The following is a 23,623-nucleotide window of genomic DNA, read 5'->3' as shown; positions in this document are numbered from 1 at the left end:
TCGTCTTTCTAGATATCTTTCGGACCATCTCTTGGGTTATCTTTCAAAGCAATACTACCTTTTGTACTCAATGCTGGTGTCAAATTTTTCAAATCCGATTACTATCTCTTTCTCAGTATAGTGTCAGCCATTTAGACCGTGAAAGGTGGAAAAATATCGCCTACACCAAGTTCTCTAAACGACAATGTCTAAATGGAAATCAACTAATTGGACCGTTCTTAATAGTAATACTATGTGCCCACATCTGTCCTAGACACATCTCACATCTTATGGTCATATTTAAGACGGGGAAATCTCAATCTCAACGAACAAGCCAGGTAAGAGCTCAACCCTGCCAGGCTTAGATCCGTAGAAAACTAGCTTAACGCCTCCTTCTCCGCCAGAGAGGGAAACTGTATGATCGGAGGACGTCGAGCCGGAATGAGCTCTATAGATCCAGGGCCCATCAAATATCACATCATAAACCTTCTTCAACTTCGAAGTCTCCTGATGCGGGACTTGTACGGACACGGAGCTGACACCTTGGATGCCGTTAGGGTGTTGTGTCAGATGCGGTTCCAACTCGTAAGGAACGCGCCTTTCCCGAGGCGTTCTGTCCAGGCACCAGAAAGGCATAGTTCCTGGGTTTACTGCATTGCCGTTGGCATTTCTTGGTGTGCATACTGCCCATTCCAAGATAGTGCCATCTGGTTTTGTACGGCCCCCAGGAATTGGATCCGTATAGGATGCACTGAGATCCGCGGTCTGGAATCGTTGCTGCACGGCACCAAAGTCGCTCTCTGAAGGTAAAGTGAAAGCCCAGTCGATGATTGTGCCTTCCTTCTCATTTCCCCAGCGATGTTTGCGACGTCTTTCCGGATCCACATCGTCGAAGAACGCAATGAACTCGAGGTAACATCCATCTGGGAGAAGAACCAATTTATTTGTCGTGAGTCCATCTGCGTGATTGCCGCCAGGTGCGAGAGTAAATTGGGCGTCTAGGTGCTGAGAGATTCCAAGCAGATCTGCATGGGAAACAAGGATGACGAAGTGGTCCAGGATAGGGAGCTGGGCTGATTCGGCAGGCATGATGGAGATGTTGATTATTGTCTTTTCCTCACAATGAAGATCAGTCAAAGCAATTCTTCGATAGAAAGAAAATACGAGATGAAGTATGTTTGGAGAACTATGACCCCGCAGCAAATTTCCCCGCTCGATGATACAATTTGGAGAACTTGGAGAACCCCCTCTATATGTATGGCCAAGGAAACGTTTAGGAGACATTATTCCAGCCAAGAGAGCAGGCCATTTTGGCAGTTGTTACGCTCGAGTCACTTTAATCGGGATGCAAGACATTATTTCACTGGATTGCTGTCATATTGGCGTTTATGATATACGCTTCCCCTCAAAATCTATATGTCGTTTAGTCACTTTCGGCACTCATGCCGACCGTACGAACTATACTCTTGTGGTCTCCATGCTTTTCTCTTCTTGGGGCTAATTATCATGTACTCGGATATTGTCATCTAGTCACAAACGGCAGATGATGGCCATCGGCCGTATGGCCCTTTCATCGACCTACCCCTCTCGTTTTTTTACTCCAGGCCACTCTCTAAAAATTACTTATTGGCTCATCAATCATTGTCACCTATTTGTCGATTATATAGAGCACGGGAAGTTGAACTGACTTTACAACGATTAATATGAGCTCCCTTCTCTAAGGATAGTCAAATAAAGCATCCGGAATAGAGTCGATTATCAAAATCCACCAAAAGTCAGTTCGGAGACGATACTTGGTCCACCAAGAAAATCCACATCTTCCGCGTCTGCTTTGCGATGGAATACTTTCACAGATACTTGTTCATCGCGTTGTTGATCATATTGTTGACACCCTCGTTGACAAAACTGTCTGATCCCGCAGGAGCGTATTGATCGACCTGCTTGTCGACGAACGAGTCAACAAAGTTATCCACGGAGGCATCTTGTTGGTTGTTGTTGTTGTTATTATTGTTATTGTTGTTGCTGTTTCCGCTGTTGTTGTTGGAGGCACTTGCTTGCTTGATGAATCCTGTAATGAAGCCCCAGTACGTTAGATATGGACCCTGAGGAATAGAGACAATCTGACATTTACTCACCCTCAGCTTGATTCAAAAGGCCCCCGAGGCCACTACCACTGGAGCTGCCCCCTTGGTTGCCACCAAAGTTGCCCGAGTTTCCGGAGGACTGATTCCCATAGTTATCGTTGCCTCCCTGGCCTCCGAAGCCACTGGACTGGCCGCTGTAGTTGTCATTTCCACCGCGGAATCCATCATTGCCGCCGTCCTGGTTTCTCTCAGAGCTAGAATTGTTGCCACGGCTATAATCGTCTTGGTTGGAGCCGTAGTCATGGTTGTCATCGTAGCCAGAGCCCCGGTTTCCACCATTGTAGTTGTCTGAATTGTTGTTGTAAGACATTGCGTCGGATTTATGATGGAATTTGAACAGAGGAGGTCTTTAAGCGAAGGATAGAAGGGGTTTGCCAAATTGAAATTGTACGACAAGTGGAGGGTATTTATGCTGCAGCCTAGGGCGAGGGAATGAGCTCGATAGCACCACCCCTCAACCCCTCCATGGTAATCACTAGATGGACTTTTTAGCGACCTTGAAGTGAGCCAATAATGTTGAACACGAGGGACCCTAGATCTAGCGTGGGAGCTAGTCGTTTGCTTGTCTAGCACTAAGCTTGCACTATCGAACTCTAATAAATGAGGCACGGACTTTGAGCCTGTCCTAGCTGAGTGGAGCGGCCCTGATTGGTGTGGCCTGGTAATATTTCCCGATAAAATTTGCGTAAATACTCCCCAGCAAGTGTATTATCGATGCTTCAATTGGCCGATCAGACTGATCTAGCACACAGGTTTCGCTTTCTTTCTTTCTTTCTTTCTTTCTTTCTTTCTTTCTTTCGTTCTTTCAGCCACGAACTAGACTTGAGAAACTTATCATGCCAGGGAGTTAGACAGGCAAGTCTCCGTCACGACCGAGAGGCTGGGGTCGGATTTGGGTTCGTGTTCAAGAAATGTAGACTGAATCGTGTTAAGATTCAAACCCTCAGAATAGACAGCTTGTAGAGATAGCCCTCTAGTCTTCGGCAGCTATCTGCCGGTTTACCCGATTTCTTCCTAAATTATTATTATCCCAAGCAGGGATCTTTGGTTACTCCATGCGGTTTTTGTTTCCAATTATCTTTCCAATCTTCCTCCTGTGATGATCTCTTTTTTAAGACTTATCTTTGTCAAGAAGAATGTCCTCGTCTTGGTCTTTCGGAAATCCGCAAAAACAATGCCCTTTATTTCCTTTGCGCATAGAATGAAGAATCGAGTATGAAAGGATGGGTAAAGGTGCACTTCTCCTTTATCTGATAATAGACAATCTATTCATATATACTGTCTTTCTTGTTCCCTTTGTTCATTGTCGTCTACACTTCGTTCACAACTCAGCATCCTTGGGGATCTCAACAATAGCCATTGTTGGCTTGAATGGGTTGTGCTCTTTGTTTATTCTTGGGAGACAAGGCAGGGATTGTAAAATAAGCTTCAAAATTCAACAGAAATATTTCAGCCATAATGCAGTAGCCAGGTATAAAAGCAGCCGTCAAGTCTTCTCAGGTTCATCCCACCACACTCAAGCATTATCTTGAAAAGCAACCTGCATTCCATCCTCACAATTACCTCTCCAATCCCCTCTCGAAAGAACGACCCTCCCACAGCAACCATGCCATCCGGAAGAACTCGCATCCCCGAATCCCACGAAGAAAGAATCGATCTCTTCATTAAGGAACGAGGCAACCTATTCATCGACATGATACAATGGCACGAACGCCTCCCATCAAACCCCACCCCAACCTGCAAGTCCGAACTCGCTAACTGGCTCCGAGATCTCCGCGATGACTTCTACCGTTTCTCTGTCCTAGTAAGAATAATTCGCAGCTCTCTCACCCTTTCCGAAGACGAACGTTCCGGATGGGAAGCATGTTGGAACTCCAAGGTCCGGATTATCCAGGATAATTTAAATAGATTGATAGCTCTTTTGCAGATGTCGCCATGTGACTGGAGTGATGATGGTCTTGCGACTTTTTTGCTGATAATTGCTGTTAATATTGGACGGCTTCATTATGAGAGACTCGATCTTTATGCTGGGTTAAGTGAGTTTATGGTTAAGGTTCATGAGTTGTCGAAGAGTCTTGAGACGGAGGAACATGTTCCTAAGCTTGAGGATGTTTGGATTGAGATGACTGAGGTTATTTTTTGTCGGTGCGAGTATTGTATGAAGTTTTAGCGTAGTTGTGGATTAGGACTAACCAGGTTTGAAAGTCTGTATCTTGGTGAGTGAATGTTTCCAGTCTTATCTTTAAAGTTAACATGGTTGTTTTTGTCAAAAGTTTCGACCTGGAAGGGAAGTCTCCCTTTTCTTACAGGCGTAGAGTTTAGGATGTTCGCTGTATGGGTCGTTGAATCAATCCTTCAAATTGTCAAGTCAAAGTATTCCATATTGAGAATCGTAGAGTAAAATCAAGCAAGGAAAATGGATGGGCAGGTAATACCAGCCAGAATAGAGCTCTTAAAATGGTGTCTTTTATAGGTTTCTAACATCAGACCTATCTGCAGCTAGCCGTCTTTTGATCCATTATCCGATGTGCATGGCCATTTACCCTGAAAGAAAGGAGATGAAATCTCATTTGCCGTGCGTCTTTCTCATCTATAATATCCGGATCAACGGCCCTACTTGCCAAAATCCAAAGATACTGGAGTCAAGTAGCCACACCAGCCTTCATAGCCGAGTAGCCTGACCATCAAGTCATACACCGGAGCCTTCTTTACACGGCCAGGAAGATATGACATAAAGATCATTGATATATTCGTCTCACCGCATAGCCCATTCAATCAATCCAGAACAAAACACCAACAACAGCTAAAACCACAAGAAAGAAAGAAAAAAGTGGTGATAAATACAGACAAGAACCAAAACCAAAAAACTAAGTCGACTGTGCATGAATCGAAACAAAAAGATCATACACATCCACTCAAACCATACCACATAACATTAGGCTCGTGGTACCCTTTGATTAAGCTTCCTCGGATCCGGGGATGATAATGGAGAAGGGAGCCAAGTCCGAACCTTCTCCAAATGCATCATGTCAGACGTGCAAGAACGGGAATTGAAACAGCATTCCTCATGCCTGATCCCGGATCATCCAAATTTGCCAGATGATCTCCCAATGAATATATTTCAATGCATAAATTATAAACAGGGAAGCGCCGTGCTGCCCGCGAAACCGGGCATATGTTGCAACCGATGAAGGCCAAAAAGTGAAACATGTCAAAGATATAGAAAAGCATGCATACCCGAGACAGCATCATATTAGGATGTGGATCCTGGTCTCATTATCGGGTCCTTGCATTGCTCTTCAAGCCTTGCGGCTACGTGTCCGGGGGCCGCGCTGCTCAGGCACAGGCTCTCCGTTGACTTGCACCTGAGGAGCGATGTTCTCCTTGGCGATGCCAGTGGCAATAGTAGCCTTGGACTCAGCCTCCTTCTCAATCTCCTCTTCGGACTCCTCATCGTCAGAGCGCTCATCCTTAGTGACGCTGTTGAAGATGTAGTTGGCCAGGATGCGCAGGATCAGGAAGAGCCAGAACAGGTTGACAGCTTGCAGACTGGCGAGCAGACCGAAGGTGATGTACTGACTGATCCAGCACTTGTACTGCTGTGTTTCCCAGTTGAGTTCGAAGGGTCCCACGGTGCGAAACTCGGTCAGGACGGCCCAGAGAATCTTGAGGTTCAGGAAGTGGCGGAGGTAGATCCAGATACCGACGAACATGCAGAAGTAGGGCGCAACGATGACGGAGTCGAGGTAATTGAAGGTTTTGGATGTCTGCATCGGCGGGGTTAGCTTCCTTGGTACGTCCTTCAATGGTAATCTACGACGTCGCACAAAGCACTTACAGCGAGGAAGAAGTCCGAAATATCGTGGGTGATATACACGGCCAGACCCATGTAGGTAAAGTGGAATCGGTAGCTCAGCGCAATCAAAGCCAGAGTGATGATGTGGTGGCCGACCAGCTCTTTAAAGTCCTTACGGGGCTTCTCCAGCTGCAACAAGAGCACAATGGCCTGCTGCGCCCAATAACTCGCCTCCAGCAAGTAATACGCCTTGAACAGACCCTCGTGTTCGCGGTGCGGGAATCCCTCGAACATGGCGGTCGTGTTGAAGTACCAGATATCGGTCCGGCTCATGACATACAATCCAAATGGTCCAAAGATACCAAAGTAGATCGCGGTATAGACTTGCTCCATGAAGCGGGCGGTCTTGCCCTTACCCCGGATTCCACACCGGACAGCCAGCGGGCGAATTATCTGCTGCATGATGAACTCGCGGGTGAACGACAGGACGATGGTGTAAAAGGCCACGAAAGCGATGTCCTTCTTGCCTTTGCCGTACATAATAGGTCCGCCGGGGGTCTTGGGGGGCTGAGGATAGGAGAGGAAGATGGCGCTGTGCATGGGATTGGAGGTCGTCGGGTTGACCGCGTACAGCGCCAGCAGGAAGGTCATGAGCAGTAGCGGGAGCAGCCATGTATACCGGAGACAGGTGTCGGCGAATCGATGGAGGAGGGAGCGACTGCGACGCTTCTTCGACTGTGTCTTTCCGGAGGACTTGTCCGCCATGCGATTCTCCAATTGCTATGCGCAAAGCGTGGTGGTTAGCTTTCGCCGGGTTCTGAGATGCCCGTCCTTCCATGTTCTGTACGAGGCAGGGGATCGCCGAGGTAGATACGCACCTTGCTCAAGTCCGGGGAAGTGGGTTCAATCGGGCTGACTTCATTCATGGTGGACATTGCGGGCGCGCTGGTGTCGCCGCGAATGTCCACGCCCAGTTGCGACCGACCGCGGGGGCGAACCATGGCAGGAGCAGTGGTCTGTTTGAAGCCGTTTCGGAGAGTATGTGCAGGAATTCGAGGGTGGGCGATTGAGAAGAACAGAAGACGTCACAGCGCGAGGTCGGAGAGAAGGCGGAACTCTCACGTGCAGACGGCGGATGGTCGCGAAGGGGGAAAAAGTGACGAAAGGGAAAAGACGAGGGCAGAACAGGAAGTGGTGGTCAGAAGAAGTCAAGGTGATCCTCCAAAGGTAAACGAACACGAAACGCCCGACGGTGGAGGTTCAATTCGCCCAATTCATCCAATAGTCTTTCTCTTGGCTTCTCTCTGTTAATTTTTTTTCTGAGCCAGGGGGTCAACCAGCTCCGCACTGCTCAATTTTCCCCTTAACAACCTCCACTCGGCAGCCCTCGTCCCATCCGCTCTCAGCCACTCACTGGCCACCGGGACTTCTTGGCGAGCATCACCTCGTTGGCCTTATGGTACAACAGATCATAGATTGTTTTTCTTTTTTTTCTGATCTGTGCTTCTCAAACCACCAGCTGCATTTGCAACCCCCCGTTTGTACGAGCTCATCCCGGCGGACAGAACTTAATTCATTGAGACTGTTCATGTCTTCGAGGTACACAGGCCAAGTCCGAGTAGGACCTTCCCAGGCTCCGATGGATGCACGGTGGGCTCGATATAGCCCCATCCATGATCCAGCTGGCTCCTCCACTTGTGCAATTCATCGGATGCGAACCGAGAGGCATAACTTTGTACTGTCTGTTCACTCACAGCCCTACAGTGACGTTGAAGCCTCCGTACACTCAAGCAAGCGAGATGAACTGAGAGTGTGTTGTGCGTGCCTGAGCTATCTCTCAAAACAATTGCCAATCTAGAGAAATAAAGCCAAACAACTGAACGAATTCCAAGCCCAATTTCAGTGGCTCTGAACTCAAAATCTCTAATCTGCCACTTGAAGAGTTACCGAACCCATGTCAACCGTACACCTGGGTATATAACCTGGTCCGGCCCGCGGCCCGTAGCGGACAATTAACGCGCTTCACCCGGAAACTAAATTTTAAGCATATCTCGCTCGCGCTTACCAAGTTACCAAGAGTAAGACATGGCGTCTGACTTAACAGTATTACATTCTTCTACATTCGGGTACCATAATTCTGAGACCCCAACAAGTTTTCAAAATCATCTGAGCACTTACTAGTTCAATGGTATCTGTGCTATCAAGAAAGATGCTTCGAAACACTTCTACAAAGACCTTTCAAAAAAGAGCGATTGAAGCACGTCTAGTTGGTCCGTTTCTCTGGTTTCTAAACCGAGACTTTTGAACAACCATAAGGATTTCCTAATAAGAAGAGAGCAATACAGTTATTGCGCTGAACCCTAAATGGGTGTGTATCGTGTGATTAGCAATCTTGTATCGTCATTTAAGCAATTCCCAAAACAGTACATCTGCTCTATATCCAGGTGTATCCCATTTCTTTCTATACGTGACATCATCCAAAATTGACATTTGTGTTCTTCACTCATAACTCAGTCTGAGGGAACCAAAAAAAGGGAATCTAACAATTAACAATCAAACAGCTTTGCTTCTCAACTTCTAAACTCTTTTCCTCCATCTACACACACTTCAGCCAGGCCCATTTAAACCGTAGTCTCATTGTGAGTAGCAGCAGTCTTCTCACCACCCGCCAACTTCTCCCCCAAAACCTCGACATCTCCACGCTCGGCAGCGATAGTCCGCTTAGTATCGTGAGAAGTCTTCCAGGCAGGGGTACCAATGTACGGAATACCATTGGGATCCTCAAAGATCTGCTCAGTCTCCTCGAGGGTCTTACCAGCAGTCTCGGGGAACAAGAAGAAAACGTGAATGAACATGGCTGTCAAGAACACACCAAAGATGATGTACGTCTGCCAGCGGATATTCGCGAACGCAACGGGGGTGAACAGACCCAGTGCGGTGTTGAAGGCCCAGTTGGCAGAAGTGGCCAGGGCGACGGCCTTACCACGGACACGCAGGGGGTACAGCTCGGGAGGGTAGACCCAGGATACAGGACCCCAGGTGGGTGCGTAGGAGGCGACGAAGAGATATGTGCAGGCAATCAGGCCCTTTGCTGGAGCACCGGAGAGACGCATCGATTCCTCGGGGACGCCGTCGATACCACCGATGACAACCTCGCCGTAGGTAGCCATGATACCGCCGTTGGCGTACATCCAGGTCATCATCAGAGCGGCACCGATGAGCAGAGTAGGACGACGGCCCCAGCGGTCAACCCAGATCAAAGCGGGGACGGTCATGACCACGTTGATGATGTATTGAATAGACGAAGCGAGCAGGGTAGCGTCACCAGAGTAGCCGGCCATGCTAAACACGTAGGTGATGTAGTACATCATGACGTTCATACCGGTCAACTGCGACCAGATCTGGGTCCAGATACCGATGAAAGTACGATGAATCATCTGAGGCTTGAATAGCTCCAGGTAAGACACGTCGGCGTTGCGGCGCTCAAATTCGCACATATCGCTGATCTCTTGCAATTCGGCCTGGACGAATGGGCTGGTGGGATCGCCCTTGCCGTGGACCAGGGTGAGGACTTCCTTGCACTCCTCCCAGCGGTCCTTGCGGGCCAGCCAGCGGGGGGACTCGGGGAGGAAGGTCATACCGCCGAAGAGCAGGATGGCTGGGACCATCTGGACACCCCAGGGGATACGGAAGACGGACTGGCTGTAGGTGGTGGCGGTATCGCCTCCGATGTAGGAGCAGCCGAAGGAGATGTAGTACATGATCAGGATACCCCAGGTGATAGCCCACTGCTGGGAACCGACGAGACGGCCACGCAGAGAGGGAGGAGAGATCTCGGAGATGTAGACGGGGACTTGAGCAGACTCGATACCGACAGATAGACCGTTGATCACACGGCCGGCAATCAACATGCCCATGTTTTGCGAAGCGCAGATAATCGCCGAACCGATAACCCTGGAAACAAGGAGATATACATGTTAGTACATGCCGTATACCCTAATCCTTCTACCTGTTGTCGCAAGATATAACATACCAGATAATACATCCCACCATAATCGCATACTTGCGACCCAGACGATCCGAAATGAAACCAGAAATCAAAGCACCAAGCCACGAACCAGCGGGCATAGCAGCAGTGACACCACCCTGAGCCAACGAGCTCAAACCAGAGCACTTCTCATTATCATTGAATGGGGGGCCCTCAGGGCCATGGTTGAAATAACACTTGTACGCAGTGGTGCCGAGAATAGCAGACATGGACGAGATATCAAAGCCAAACAGACCGCCTCCAATGACGGAGACGGCTGCAATCACGTAGATGTTCCCCACGGCGACCATGATGGGCGACTTGGTTCTTGAGATTTAGGTTAATCTCAGAGAACTAGTAGAGGGAGGAGGAAGGGGAGGAGAGAAGTCGGGGGGAAGGGGAGGTCCACACGCAAGGGCGACGCCGGAAGAGGGAGTGTTTAAGTAGTTGATTAGATCGATTGGATCTACGAGTTGGTTACTTGATTTTGATTTCCTTGATTCTTTTTTTTCTTTTGCTAGAGGAACAGCCTGACAGTGGAAGGGCTGGTCAACAAGCCTCTTACAAGTTACACCCCATGGAGTGGACCGAATACTGGGGCCGAAATCATTGCGAGACAGGAATCCACCTGGAAATGCTAGAAAATACTAGAAAATGTAACAAAAATCAACAAAAAGTCCGGTAGGGTTCATTTCGGGTAATAATAACTTCGAGCAGGCATTCTGGAAGATCCAGCGAGTGTATGGATACCATCGAGTAACAAGAAACTGCAAGTAAGGCGAGATGCAACGTTCCCAACCGAAGCCAAGACTCCGTTCGCGACCCCCGTGGGAAAACAGAAAAACAATTGGTGGACAAATAGTATTAGACTCCACTATAGTGTGTTTAGTGGATGTTGATTGGTGCAAGTCGAGCGATCGCTAGCAGGATCCGGGGAATCGGCCACGAGGGTGACAGTCTTTTCCCCGATGCAGTCTGGTGCGGTACGGAAATTCAGCAGGAATGTTCAGCAATGCCGTGTTCGGGGGGCGTTCGGGAGGCGTTCGGGGCCAGGCGGCTTCCCCTTGGCGCCGGGATGAGACTGTCAGACACGATGCCGTATTCAGTTGCCGAATATAAACACGGGATGGGAGTATACAGCTTTTTAAAGAGAAGTTATGTCAGGAGGGCTGGGTAATACAGGGGTAAGATGGGAGGGAGGTTAAAAAAGGGTCTTCCAGAAAAGAAAAAAAAAACTGGGTTTGACCACGAATCATGCCATTAAATTGAGTACTACTCACTACAATATAATGATAGTATCAACTAACTTGCCGACACCCGATCCAAGCAAACCTCTGGCCGTCATCAACCATTACTCTTGTCTAATTTCTCTTTTTGAATTCTACGTAACGGTATTGTATTCATCCAAACTAATCACGCTCATCACTGGTAAATTGCCAATAATTAACCGGGCCCAGCAGGTCAGAACCCACTTAGTCTGCACCACGAAAAAAAATCTCTGCCGAGTCTCTCAGTCTGGAGGCTAGTCCGGGGCCCCGAGTGCGGGCATTTACCCAGAACGAGACGGCCTGGCATCTCGTCGTTCGGCTTTGATTGTCCCTCACTAGCCGGCGCTCGCCGAGTGTGGGTCGTCGGGATTGACCATGCGAGACGCATTTCTCCTCTGGACGGCAGGGATGAATTGTTGACTTGGGCCTCTTCCGTGGTGAGCTGGAACACAGCCGTGATGGTTATGCAAAGCCGTGGTTTGAATTTGCATGCCGAAATTACAACGGAGTGCAATGACCAGATTGATTATGATAGGGTTCAAAGTCATACGGGAGGCGTTTGAGGCGCCGAAAGGTGGCTGTTGCCGGAATTGGCTGACGACAATGGCTTTTTTCTTTCTACTATCTTTGCGACTCAACAAGTCAAGTCTCTCTGCAAAACTTGGTTCCGCCGGCTGGAGCCGCCCTCTGCGTGGGGGGGTTTTTTTTATTTCTTTGCGTGGCCGATGTGGGCCCTCCCATTTATTTCGTTTCGCGCATGCAACCCGAAGACCAGAAAGGGGGGACAAGGCTGGGTTTCTTCTAGGGTTTAGTTTCCTACAGTAGGGTGATATCTTTCTCCTCGATTGTATCCCCGACATCTCCGCCTCCAGATACGTAAACCGGCTTCTCCGGAGTAGTCGGGGTTGTCCTTGGCCATATTCGTACACCGGAAGACCATTCCCCAGACCAAATCGTTTCTCCTCCACATGCATCAGGGCGGGGAAGTAAAAGGAAGTCCCTTGGATATGTATGGAAATTGAGGGCCTACGAGGCTATCATACATACTACAAACTCCCGTGCCTCTCCCAATAATAACCCACCCCTGGTCAGTAAACTTTGATACCCATCTGCACGGACTTCTTTCTTCTTAACTCCGTTCTTTACTCGGCAGTATGACTACTTGCCAATAACGCTGCATGATGCAATGGCTGACCGTGCTGGCGCAGATAAGCCTTTGGGGCAGGTGGAGCTTTTTTACGACATCTAGTTTGTGTCCGGTGAAAGCCCGAGACCTTCTCAATTGTCGATGTGACATTATTCAAGATCAACTCGGCGCAAGTACATGGCACTAGTGTGGAAGTCACGCCTCCGCGTCATCTCAGTGCACGGTGGCTTTGGAGGTATCCACTGTATATTGATGGGTTTCACTCTCGGGCCTTCAGGTCTTGGTCCTTATCAACTTCAAGGCCGAACCTTGGACAAAACCAATAGCTCACGTCTCTAGCCCTGTTTACAAACATCAAACGGATTATACAGTAATACTTAAGCTATCTAGATAGATGATTAATAAGATGCAGCTGAAGAACATATATATAGGTTCGCCTTTCCGAGCTCTATATTCAATATCTTGAATAGAACGTTTCGAGCGGTTTGAGCAGGTAAATTAGAACAGATTTGTACATAAACAAAGAGGCACGCGCTTATTAGGATCCTCTCAGCTCGAACTTAATAGCCTTTTGGTTCGATCTTAAAAGAAATCAAAGTATGTCTCAGTCACTAGCTACAAAGCAATGCAAGACGCTAGGCTATCAGCGAAGATAATTGTAAAGACCCAACTAAAAGAGTGAGTTTAGAGCATGTCTGATTAGCCTGATTGGGTCGTTACTCCGGTCATTACATTTCTACTCCTACACAGGCACGCCTCACTAGCCAAAATGCTATACCTGAGTAGTATCAGAAAGCAGCCGTGTCTCTTGTTTGAGAGCTAGCGACCGAGAGATTCATATTCAACCTGCATTTGAGTCTCCAGTCAATCACGACATGGAGTATCCGAATACCATTCCAGATCCTATCCGTCGCGACCTTGATATCCGCCAGCCTTTAACGCCCGAAGACGTTCAGTGCCTTAGGGCGGCATTTCCAAGCTCTATTGGAGTGTTCCTCAACTAGGTAGAGGGTGTGGTTATACTCTTTAGCTATCGGGATGATATGTTACGCACATGGAACATCGGCAGCCCTCCGACTGTTGGCAGGCTAGCGGTTGGGTATAACGTTTTGGAAATGCACCCATCGGCAGCAACAGCAGAACTGACCAGCAGCTCGCTCGCATGCCTAATGCGTAAGAGGTCTGTGGGGTATTAGGCCTTAAGCTCCGGCTTCCCGACGATACAGAGGCCATCAGCAACGGGTCCCTACCCACGCCTTTGTCAGACTTCCAGGGCCTCCGACGTTCTTTACCCGCATTGCCTCATTCTACAAGCGAGTCACCCAGTGGCTCACACGGCTTCAAATACGGGCCACTTCGGCATTAGAATCGGGATGTTGGAAGTCAGCACCACCACCCCTCTTTCCTCGAGTCCAATCGCTGATACGCCCATTCCCTACCTACGTTTGCTTGCTTCAATCACTCTATCATTCACGCCTGTAGGCGGTGAAATATCTCCAGTCGAATCAGATTAAATCAGGCTGACATGCGAATCAAACCCATCCCAATCCATTTCTATAACATTTCTATAACATTTCTACAAATGTACATTAAGGATCTCAGCTATAATTCCTAAATTGCGGGTCTCCTTCCATAACAGGCAGGATGGCGGAGTGGTCTATCGCGCTAGACTCAAGATCTTTGTTGTCTTACACTGAGTTGCACTTAGTGTTCTAGTCCTCGAACGAGGGCGGGGGTTCGAATCCCCCTCCTGTCAAAAAATTTTTTGGCTTACGGAGGGGAGAGACAAGCAAATAGGACAGTCGAATAAAGACTTTTAGGAATGAAATGTACATTATTCAACGCTTTCAGCCTGAGGAAAAGGAAAGTTCTAATGTTTTTTCTAATGTTCGCGTGATTGCATTACCCCTTTGTGTTTTAAGCTGTCTTTGTTTTGATTCATTGTAAGATATCCTCACGTAAAAAGTCAAGAGTGCTTTGACACTATCTGTACCTGGTCTTTATGCTGTATCGCACTTCTCACAGTATACGTGGAGACCAGATTGTTTTATGACATTATCCCAAAAGGCACTGGACTACGCGATGTAGATAGCACTCTCACTTTTCGTATTCAGAGTCCCATGGTGACTTGGTGTACTCGAGCTTAGAGAATTTTTTGATGAAAAATGAATTTATGGAGAAATAGGTTACCAGGACCCAGGATGGATACAATCTCTCATTCTTGTTCTCAATTACTCATGTACTGCCCCACGAGTATCGTCCTTGCTAACGCCAAAAAAGACCATGCAATAAGAGGTATCAAGCAAGCATTAAGTTATTCACCGTTCCAAAGTCCACTCTGCAATATACGCCCAAGACATCCCCACCCGGCCGACCTGCGATTGATATTCCTGGGCAGTAACACCTCGACAATCATGACGCTCACCAAGGGTCGTCAACACAGCAAGTTGCACCTTCTGACCCGGTGCACCCAATTCACGGGCATCTGCGACGTCGACGTACCACATCTCGCCGCCTCCGCCGGGCCCAGACCCCGGGACGTGCTGGAAAACGCGGCGATCTTCTTCGCGACCGTCGACACCGTGGATCATGAGGAGGAAGAGACCGGGTTTTTGGCGACTGTGTCGAGCAAGGGTCCAGTGCTCACAGCGTAGACCGAATTGGAAGCGGACTGGGCCTGGGGTGTTATAGATGGAGATGTTACCGCCGGCTGGGTAAAGGGTCTTGCGACCGATGGTATATTTGTCGGCGTCTGAGTAGATCTGGATAGGTTTGAGACCGGTTGGCGAGTCCGGGTCTGTAGTAATATATTCTTCCCAGGTGATCAGTCGTCCATCGCTGCGGAAGAAGTGATCCTTGTTGCCAGGGAAATGTTTTAAGCCGAATTCTTCGTTCGAGATGGTGAACATGTGTGGCTCGAAGCGCTGAATGTACGGCTGTCCAGGGCCGTTGACGGCTCCGGCTCCCCAGCACGGATCTATCAGCTTCCATTGGCCACCGTCAATCTTGACTGCATTCCAGGCATGGCCCGCATCGTACGGCGGGACGGGTTGGCCAGGGGCGAGAGGTGTGTGGCCGTACCCTTTGCCATGGCCTCCTATCACGATGGCTTCGAGTCCAGCCTTTGTCGCCAGAATTGCGAATAGCGCAGCATAACCTTCACACACAGCTAAGCCGCTAGCTAAAGTGCTCCCTGGCGTGGACGGCTTCACGGCATTATTAAAGAAGGCCACCACGTCGTATTTGATGTTGTGGTGCAGCCATGTGAAGATTACTCTTGCCTTGTCCGTCAAGGATGGGAAGGGAGCAGTCAGCTCATTTGCCAACCAGCCCAAATCGTGAGTCGGGAGTGATTCGCGGGGATACTGCGCTGCACGAGCATCTGGACCAGAGAAGTCTCGGCATACCAGACATTCCGTGCTAGTAATCCCGACAGGCGCAGTAGCCCCAGAGGTGGAACTATTAAAGCGCGGCTTGGTTGCATTCAGTTTTGCGAGATCTGGACGGGATCCGGTTGGCACTGGTGGAGGTACTCTACTGGCACCATTTCCCGTCGGTGTGCTCCTCGGCCTCAGAGGAATACCTGGGCTCTTATTCAATCCGCCAAGCCCTAGTTGTCGAGGATCTGGAAGATTATTCACGGCTGAAGGTGGCGGCAGTCGCCGGGCTGGCAGACTGGGCCTCACTTCCTCTTCGTCTGCTTCCCCATATGTGTCATTGGATTGTGTCTCTACCCCAGACGGCCGGCGCGGGGGAAGTCGAGGACCGGCAGGCGATGGATCTCTCGCCGATGGTCGTGAAGGCACACTGGGACGAGACGACGTAGAAGTGGAGGTGGAGGAAGATGAAGACCCAGGGATCTTCCCTCGCAGAGCAGATAGCTTCCCCGTCAATCCACTTTTACTAAACTTGGACTCAGAGCGCGGAGCCGGTGTCAGATCAATAGGGTCTTCCCTTGGCCGCCTAGGAGGAAGCACGGGCAGGACTGTCTCACCCCATGCCGGAGCTTTAATGCGGCCGTTCCCGTTGGAGTTGAGGGATGTCGTCGAAGCGCCGCGCCCAACGCTGGTAGCGGTTGTCGAGTGAGACGCGTCCGATAAGACAGATTCCTGCGACGGTCGGTGGGATAGCTGTGTAGGCCGACGCGGGGGCAAATTGGGACGGGATTCCTGTCGCGCTGGAAGTTGCGATCGCGATGGAGGCTCTGGTCGAGCTGGTGATTCTGAGCGTACAGGTGGAGGAGGGGGAGGCGGGCGATCTGATCGGCGCGTAGGCACTGGCGGCGGGGCCTTTTTGGGTTTCAACTCTGGCTTCGGCGACAGTGCTGGAGGTGGCCGTGGGGCCGATCTTTGTGTCTGTATACTTGCAGGTTCATTTCCAATGGAGGCATTGTCTATGACTGAACCGGTCACAGCGTAAGATGGAGGAATGTTGGCCGATTTGCTTCGCTCGGTGGGCGGGCGCAGGAATGGAGGCGGCTCAGGGCCATTCGATGACTGCGCCGCCTGAGACTGCTTGAGAGCAGCGATTCGCTGCTGGATAGAGCCCAGCCGCGGTTCTTCAGTCATGTTGCGCGTTCCTTCCCAAGCAGTAAGAATATAACTGCGAATGAAGGAAGAAATGAGTTGTTAAAAGAGAGGGGATCACTACTGTAACGACTGTCAAGTTCCAAGCACTACTGAGTGGCTTGGCGGGGGCCGAAGCGTAGCCTCTTTGGCGTTAGAATAGCCCGACTCGCCACGAAACCAGCAATGCAGTAGCCAGGAAAGATCAAATAGAATGGGAGAGAAATTGCAGCCCGCAGTCATGAGAGAAGTGAACGGCGGCTCAAGCAAGCGAGTTTGGGGCGAAGACTCCGCCTCGGGGCCCGTGGTTCACCATCAATGAGAGTAAATCGGGTTCAGGAACGGATTCAGGTACGATAAAAGTATACTCGAGTGGGATACCATATTAACCGGTTATATATGCCAAAGTCTTACAAAGGATAAGGATAAGATTTAAGCTTTGAATGCTATTTCCAGCATACCCTCTTCGACCACTTGGACTCCCAAACGCCGGAGGCGGCTGGTGGAGCCCCGTCTAGGGAAAAGACATGAACACAAAAAGAAGAGAAGAATAGGTACATCCAGACAAGGGATGGAGAATATGAAGCCCAGGAACAGGATAAGGAACAAGTCACACAAGGAAGAATAGTCAACGGCTGCGCAGCTAATCCGTCGATCGCTGGATGGGATCCAGTCAATCACGAGCCAACCACGAAGGATAGGCATGAAACACATGGAATACATCAAAAGGGAGAAAGGAAAGGGATTAACAAGAAAGAAGGCCCGAGGGCAGGATCCAGGAGTTGATCATCAAGGAGCATCACATCATCCCATGTACATAATCGGCAGGGCGACCGGCAAAGGTCTTTCAAGGCTCTTACACATTCTTGTAGAGTAGCAGCGGCTCGCCGACATTCTCAATCTCGGGAATTGTGCACTTGAGGTCGAATGCCTTGGCCAGAACAATCTTGAAGATCTGTAAGAGGTTAGCCAATGCCTAGATAGTAGCAGAGTTCAATGGAACAAACAAACCTTTTGCACGTTGATACTATGACTGGTACTGCTGAAGATCAAGCTAGCCTTCATCGCTTTGGCAAATCGCTTGGCCTGGAAGCGGTCAGTCAGAAAGCAATCACCAAGTGGATATTTTTTCGCAGCGATAAACATACCTGGAGTGAGATTTCTTCTTGGTCCTCACGAGGGAAGTTGACAAAATGATCGTACTTGGTGCCAACCAGGAACGGGATAGCTGTCTTGTTGAAGCCCCGACCTTGGCGATACCATTCCTTAATGGAATTCAAGGTACTCTTGCGGGTAAGATCGAACATGAACAGAATGGCCACGGCGTCGTTGCAAACGAGCGGCAGCATGTTGACGAACTCGCGTTGGCCACCAAGATCCCAAATCGAAAAGGTAATCTCAGTATTGCGAATGGAAATGGTCTTCTCCATGAAATTGACGCCTATAAACATGGTGAGAATAAGTTCAATTCATCTTTGTTCAAGATACATACCCAGTGTCTGGATGTAATCCTCATCCCAGCTGCCTTCCACGTATTTCACCATCAGACTAGTCTTGCCAATTTGCGCATCTCCAACCATGCCAACTTTGATGACCACGCTGTTCTTCGAGGACTGAGCAGCTTGTCGTTGGGCAGCTTCCGCAGGCTGTGGCTGTTGAGACAGGCCATGTCGCTCCGGGCCACTAGAGAACCCAGATCCAGGTCGGGAAAGATGCGGCTGAGGCTGCTGGCTAACTGATGGGGATGAGGTGAGGCGAGCTGCGGCGTCAGCATCTTGATGGGTGTATTCGGGAGCAGAGTGGTGAAAGTCGGTCGAACGCGAGTGATAGTGCGCCTTGGAGTCGCTGTTGTAGCCATTGTCAATGCCTACACGGCCAGTCGACTGATCGACCGGAACTGGATCTTCCACATTGACATTGACAGGCGCCAGCGCCGGGTCTTCGTGAGGCTGCTGTTCAGACGAGTGGACTTCCTGGGGTACGGGTGCCTCGGATACTCGGTCTTCCGCAGAGGGCTGCTGCGGCTCCGCAACAGCAGGGACCTCCGAGGCAGGGTGCTGCAGCGGATCCATGGTCGATGATCGGAGATTGAAGATTCAAGGCGATGGAGGAACAAAAAAGGGTTGCGGCTGAGGTTGAGGTGGAGGGTACAACCTATACCATGTAGCTCACTGTTAGCACTTGCGGGGAAAGGAGACCCTAGAGTGATATATCACTATCCAATTCCGTACCTCTTAGGCGTCACTGGGCCGTCCAGCCAGATCAGATCAACCACGGTACAAATTCCGGAGAATTTCCTTTCCTAGCAGAGGTGGTGGTCGCGGTAGGATGCGAGCGAAAGGATCGAGTCCGGCGTAAACAGTGCTCAGACGGGTAGCGAGATTGCGACGAGAGAAGGAGGGTGACAACAGCGTGAGAATGGCCAGCCACGGAGACAAAAGAGGGCAGGCAAACGCAGGTAGGCGAATGAGCGTCGCGACCGTTGCAGAGTAGACTAGACAAGAAAATCAGTCTCCAGTCGGTCTAGAAGTGTCAAGTCCAGTCCAGACGAGTCCCAGTCTCTCCATCCAGCCCAGTTGTTCAGCTCGCCTTCAACTTGCGGGAACTGCGGGATCTACACTAGTCCCCGATAGGCTTAGCGTCTCTCCAGCGGTTGCCCAAAATTTACTGAAAAAAGTTCTTATCGGCCGTCAATTACCCCCCATTCAGATATTTTCCCCTGCCACTGGCTCTTTCCTCATTCACAAATGTCCAAGAGAGCTGCGGATGCTGCCGACGAGCAGTCGGCCGCCCTCAAGGCCGGCGAGCGCCCAATGGTCGATGCTCCTGCCGACGAAGCGGGGGAATTCGAAGACGAATTCGAGGATGAGTTTGAGAGCGAGGATGAAATCCTCGAGGCTGGTGTGGACGGTCGCCCTGACGCTGAGCGTGAGGAGGAAGAGCGAGGTATGTCTTGCTTGCCCAATGCGCCTTGTATTGCCGGCAATGATCAGAAAACTAACTGTGACTATGGAATCGCACAGAGGCTATGGATGTTGACAAGCAGACTTTCATTCCTGGACGGACGAAATTGGCACCTGGAGAGACCTTATCCCCAGATCCCTCGACCTATGACATGCTGCACACTCTGAGCACACCTTGGCCTTGCCTGTCCTTCGATATTGTGCGCGATTCGCTCGGCGATAACCGAAAGACCTTCCCCGCAACCGTCTACGCCGTTGCTGGTACCCAGGCCGAGGGCTCACGGGCAAAGGATAACGAGCTGATGGTGCTCAAGATGAGCGGACTGAGCAAGATGGAGCGGGAAGGCGAGGACTCGGACGATGAGTCGGATTCGGATGACGATATGGGCGAGCCCATCCTTGAGCACAAGTCGATTCCTCTCGGCTCAACAACCAACCGCATTCGCTCCCACCAGACTCCCTCCCAGTCAGCAGATTACTCGAAACCTCCTCAGACGCTAACTGCGACTATGCTCGAGAACTCGCAAGTTCTGATCCACGACGTCACCGCCCACCTTGCCAGCTTCGATGTGCCTGGCACTGTCCTCCCTCCCTCCGCCTCCAAGCCTCTCTCTACTCTCCGCATGCACAAGTCCGAAGGTTATGCTCTGGACTGGTCTCCGCTTCAGCCTCTTGGCAAGCTCTTGACCGGTGATAATGACGGTCTCATCTATGTGACCACCCGCACCGAGGGCGGCGGCTGGGTGACCGACACTCGGCCTTTCACCGGCCACCAGTCCTCTGTAGAGGAGCTGCAATGGTCGCCGAATGAGAAGAATGTGTTTGCCTCTGCCAGCAGCGACGGCAGCGTCAAGGTCTGGGACGTGCGATCCAAGTCTCGCAAGCCGGCCGTGGATGTGCACATCTCTAACACCGACGTCAACGTCATGAGCTGGTCAAACCAGACCTTCCATCTTTTGGCAACCGGAGCGGATGACGGCCAGTGGGCCGTCTGGGATTTGCGCCACTGGAAGCCCAACGACGCCGGCCGCATCCGTGCCTCTCCCGTTGCGTCCTTTGATTTCCACAAGGAACCCATCACCAGCATTGAGTGGCACCCATCGGACGACAGTGTGATGGCCGTTGGCTCTGCTGACAACACTGTTACTCTGTGGGATTTGGCTGTTGAGCTGGACGACGAAGAGAGCCGCCAGGCGGGTATGGCCGACATTCCTCCTCAGCTGCTCTTCGTGCATTATATGGAGTCTGTCAAGGAGGTGCACTGGCAAGCGCAGATGCCAGGTACGCTGATGGCGACTGGTGGCAACGGATTCAGGTATGTATTTGGAACTCAAAACTTGTCCATTATGGTATTCAGTACTAATCATTCTTCCACAATAGTGTCTTCAAGACCATCAGTGTCTAGACGAGACCCGGTTCCCTTTGCACCATCCAACCAAAATACAAAAAAAGTCTTTATGTGTGATGTCCTGCTCATATACCATTCGAGTATCGCGGCGTGCGACTCGTCTACATCGGTTCTGGAGTTGAGGCCCTGTCATTGCGACGAACCCTGATGGCAGGGCGATGAACAAAATAGTTATTCCCGCAATTTTCCTGTCTGTTTGTGTCTACATTTGCGGGCGCCTAGTAGATAGACCTGCATATTTCAACGAGGTTTTTATGTCTATACTCTTGGTCTCTTACATCTCACGCTTCATTGTTCTTTCTACTATCTAGCACATTGCGGCTTGCTCATTGACTACAAAGAGCATGAAATAGGTAGCCATGTCCATCATTTGCCTGTCCAATGCTATGATCGCGGAACGCAAACCCCCATTAATTCCGCGCTCGCCCCTGGCCATCGGCCGAGGCGCAGTGATAACCAGGGGGCAGGGTTATCACAAGGAGGGGGAGGGGCAGTGAATAGCTCTAGCACCTAGCTGCAAATGCACATCATGTCTTGTACAGGGACAAAAGCTGATTGACAGACGGGAAGACTAGAGGTAAATCATCATCTTAATGCGTAACAGTCCTAGGACTATGTCGCTACCTGGTAGACGGCATGGTCGAGGTTGGAATGGAAAGCACAGACCCTGGTAGGTGGGATGTACAATGCATAGGTACGAGTGTGTACTCAGTTGCATACGGAGAATATCGTGGGAATACGTACTTTATGGTGGCTAGTAGGCTGTATAGTATAGCCGCTGGATCTTACGACACGAAGGACTACTACAGCACCTCCATCTATTACATACCGTCACACGACCATTCCTATACTCAGTACTCCATACTGTATATAGCTATAGAGTACATAATAAATTACAGGTACGAGGTACATGCGCCCGCAGGGGAACCTGCACTGCATCTCGAAGCAAGCTACTAATGTACCTGTACATACTAACTTGTCTGGGCACAGCTCAATATTGACTCTTGAGAATGGCCACCACTTACCAAAGGACTGAAATTCTAAACCTACTAAACCTACTTAACCTACAGTAAAGTGGTTGAATTATTAGCCCACATACTACTGCTTGAACGATCCTTTGCCATCTGCGATCGCCAATGCGCCATTCGCTGATCCATTATTTACCCCCGGCGCCGTACTGGACCCGAGTCGGGTGCGACCATGCAGACAATCTAGTCGGTTCTAACATCCCTCTAACATTAACGCCGGTGGCAGGTCCTCGTGGGGCCTGAGGTTAGCCATTGGCGTGGGGCTTGGGTGTACTGTACCTGCCAATAACGGGGCCTAGTAGTGTACTAGTGGTGGGCGATCATGGGTGAGTTGCATACGTTTTGGCTGGGCGTTGGGCGTGGCGAGCGATGAGGTGCGTGGATTTGGATTTGCGTTGCGATGGGTTCTTATTCGTGGCTTCGGGTCGTGCGTTGTAGTATATTATTGTCTGTGCGAGATTCCTAGTTTGCATCTTCGTAGGAGGCTGTGGCAGTGTAGTTTGATGGGTTGTTAACTTCTAATTACATACTGTTTTAATGTACGGAGTCCTACTGCAGAGAGCTTGTGGTTAAGAGGTGGGGGGGTCAAAGTGGGATGGCCGAGGTATGACATGCATGAAGGGGGCGAATGCACGTCGGAAACGAAATATCAAAGATTTGGAGAGGTGATTGATTCCTCCGGCTAGCTACCTGCTAGAGGATTATGGTGTTAGTTGGCTAAATGTACGATTAGTTTCGTCTGTGGCGCCCAGATCAGACAAGAACCAGCAGGGTTGTACTTGTGTTGCCAGGCGCTGAAGGCTGGAGTGGTTCGATGTTGAAGCGAGCGCTTGCGATGTATGTAGTGGATGCTAACTTATATGGAAATACTTGTGGGCTGATTCCCGGCATGCATCACAACGCAAGGTACCGAAGGCTGTTCTTCTGCTTAGGATCAAATGATGTCTGAGTTTTTGAAGTCGATCTCTAGGATCTATGAACTACTGTACTAGGTCTATACTTGGCACTTCTGTAGAGCTGGAGCTATTGCAGCTCGAGGAGGTACAGAAACATGGATAGGTACATAGACCCAATGGAGGGCCGGCAAAATGGCAACATGCTTATGTCCGTAACCATCTTTCTTTAAGTATTCAGTATCGGAAATCCAATAACGATAGAAAACAATAAATTCCAGTATCCTAAGAAATACTGTACTCGAACACTCGAATACCCGGAATACCGCTAATGCATGACGAGGAAACCGGTCAATCACATAAGATCTAGCCGCTCTCGCCATCCGACGCCTGCACGTTCCGTGG

At 50.0% G+C, this 23,623-nt stretch overlaps 8 protein-coding genes across 8 annotated transcripts; 2 read left to right on the top strand and 6 right to left on the bottom strand.

Moving 5' to 3' along the window:
- Positions 1–279: 279 nt before the first annotated feature.
- N7473_004701 (VOC family protein) lies at positions 280–1,068 on the bottom strand (the record flags this gene model as incomplete). The annotated part of the gene is made up of 1 exon (XM_057150641.1): positions 280–1,068. The coding sequence occupies one exon, from the start codon at positions 1,066–1,068 to the stop codon at positions 280–282; it is 789 nt and encodes a 262-aa protein (XP_057010751.1).
- A 621-nt stretch (positions 1,069–1,689) lies between these two features.
- Positions 1,690–2,482, bottom strand: N7473_004700 (uncharacterized protein). Its single transcript, XM_057150640.1, has 2 exons — positions 2,115–2,482; positions 1,690–2,047 (listed from the first exon to the last, which is right to left on the bottom strand). Exons 1-2 carry the CDS (start codon positions 2,431–2,433, stop codon positions 1,827–1,829), a joined length of 540 nt encoding a protein of 179 aa, XP_057010750.1. The 5' UTR covers positions 2,434–2,482; the 3' UTR covers positions 1,690–1,826.
- A 1,247-nt stretch (positions 2,483–3,729) lies between these two features.
- On the top strand, positions 3,730–4,293 carry N7473_004699 (uncharacterized protein; the record flags this gene model as incomplete). The annotated part of the gene is made up of 2 exons (XM_057150639.1): positions 3,730–3,927; positions 4,051–4,293. 2 exons carry the CDS (start codon positions 3,730–3,732, stop codon positions 4,291–4,293), a joined length of 441 nt encoding a protein of 146 aa, XP_057010749.1.
- A 526-nt stretch (positions 4,294–4,819) lies between these two features.
- N7473_004698 (TLC domain-containing protein) lies at positions 4,820–7,241 on the bottom strand. Its single transcript, XM_057150638.1, has 3 exons — positions 6,798–7,241; positions 5,962–6,699; positions 4,820–5,890 (listed from the first exon to the last, which is right to left on the bottom strand). Exons 1-3 carry the CDS (start codon positions 6,918–6,920, stop codon positions 5,423–5,425), a joined length of 1,329 nt encoding a protein of 442 aa, XP_057010748.1. The 5' UTR covers positions 6,921–7,241; the 3' UTR covers positions 4,820–5,422.
- A 1,299-nt stretch (positions 7,242–8,540) lies between these two features.
- N7473_004697 (sugar porter family MFS transporter) lies at positions 8,541–10,257 on the bottom strand (the record flags this gene model as incomplete). Its single annotated transcript, XM_057150637.1, has 2 exons — positions 8,541–9,873; positions 9,953–10,257. The coding sequence occupies 2 exons, from the start codon at positions 10,255–10,257 to the stop codon at positions 8,541–8,543; spliced, it is 1,638 nt and encodes a 545-aa protein (XP_057010747.1).
- Positions 10,258–14,679: 4,422 nt separating this feature from the next.
- Positions 14,680–16,929, bottom strand: N7473_004696 (uncharacterized protein; the record flags this gene model as incomplete). The annotated part of the gene is made up of 1 exon (XM_057150636.1): positions 14,680–16,929. One exon carries the CDS (start codon positions 16,927–16,929, stop codon positions 14,680–14,682), a length of 2,250 nt encoding a protein of 749 aa, XP_057010746.1.
- Positions 16,930–17,782: 853 nt separating this feature from the next.
- N7473_004695 (Spg1/Tem1 GTP-binding protein) lies at positions 17,783–18,998 on the bottom strand (the record flags this gene model as incomplete). Its single annotated transcript, XM_057150635.1, has 4 exons — positions 17,783–17,881; positions 17,938–18,012; positions 18,075–18,367; positions 18,419–18,998. 4 exons carry the CDS (start codon positions 18,996–18,998, stop codon positions 17,783–17,785), a joined length of 1,047 nt encoding a protein of 348 aa, XP_057010745.1.
- A 634-nt stretch (positions 18,999–19,632) lies between these two features.
- N7473_004694 (ribosome biosynthesis protein RRB1) lies at positions 19,633–21,584 on the top strand. The gene is made up of 3 exons (XM_057150634.1): positions 19,633–19,872; positions 19,950–21,204; positions 21,270–21,584. Exons 1-3 carry the CDS (start codon positions 19,674–19,676, stop codon positions 21,292–21,294), a joined length of 1,479 nt encoding a protein of 492 aa, XP_057010744.1. The 5' UTR covers positions 19,633–19,673; the 3' UTR covers positions 21,295–21,584.
- The last annotated feature ends 2,039 nt before the right edge of the window (positions 21,585–23,623 follow it).

This window comes from Penicillium subrubescens (genome assembly GCF_028828155.1).
Source record: "Penicillium subrubescens strain IBT 31985 chromosome Unknown utg000003l_segment0_segment0, whole genome shotgun sequence".
Lineage (NCBI taxonomy): Eukaryota > Fungi > Ascomycota > Eurotiomycetes > Eurotiales > Aspergillaceae > Penicillium > Penicillium subrubescens.
The sequence above is the reverse complement of the archived record's forward strand: the minus strand, read 5'-3'. Positions and strand labels throughout refer to the sequence as shown.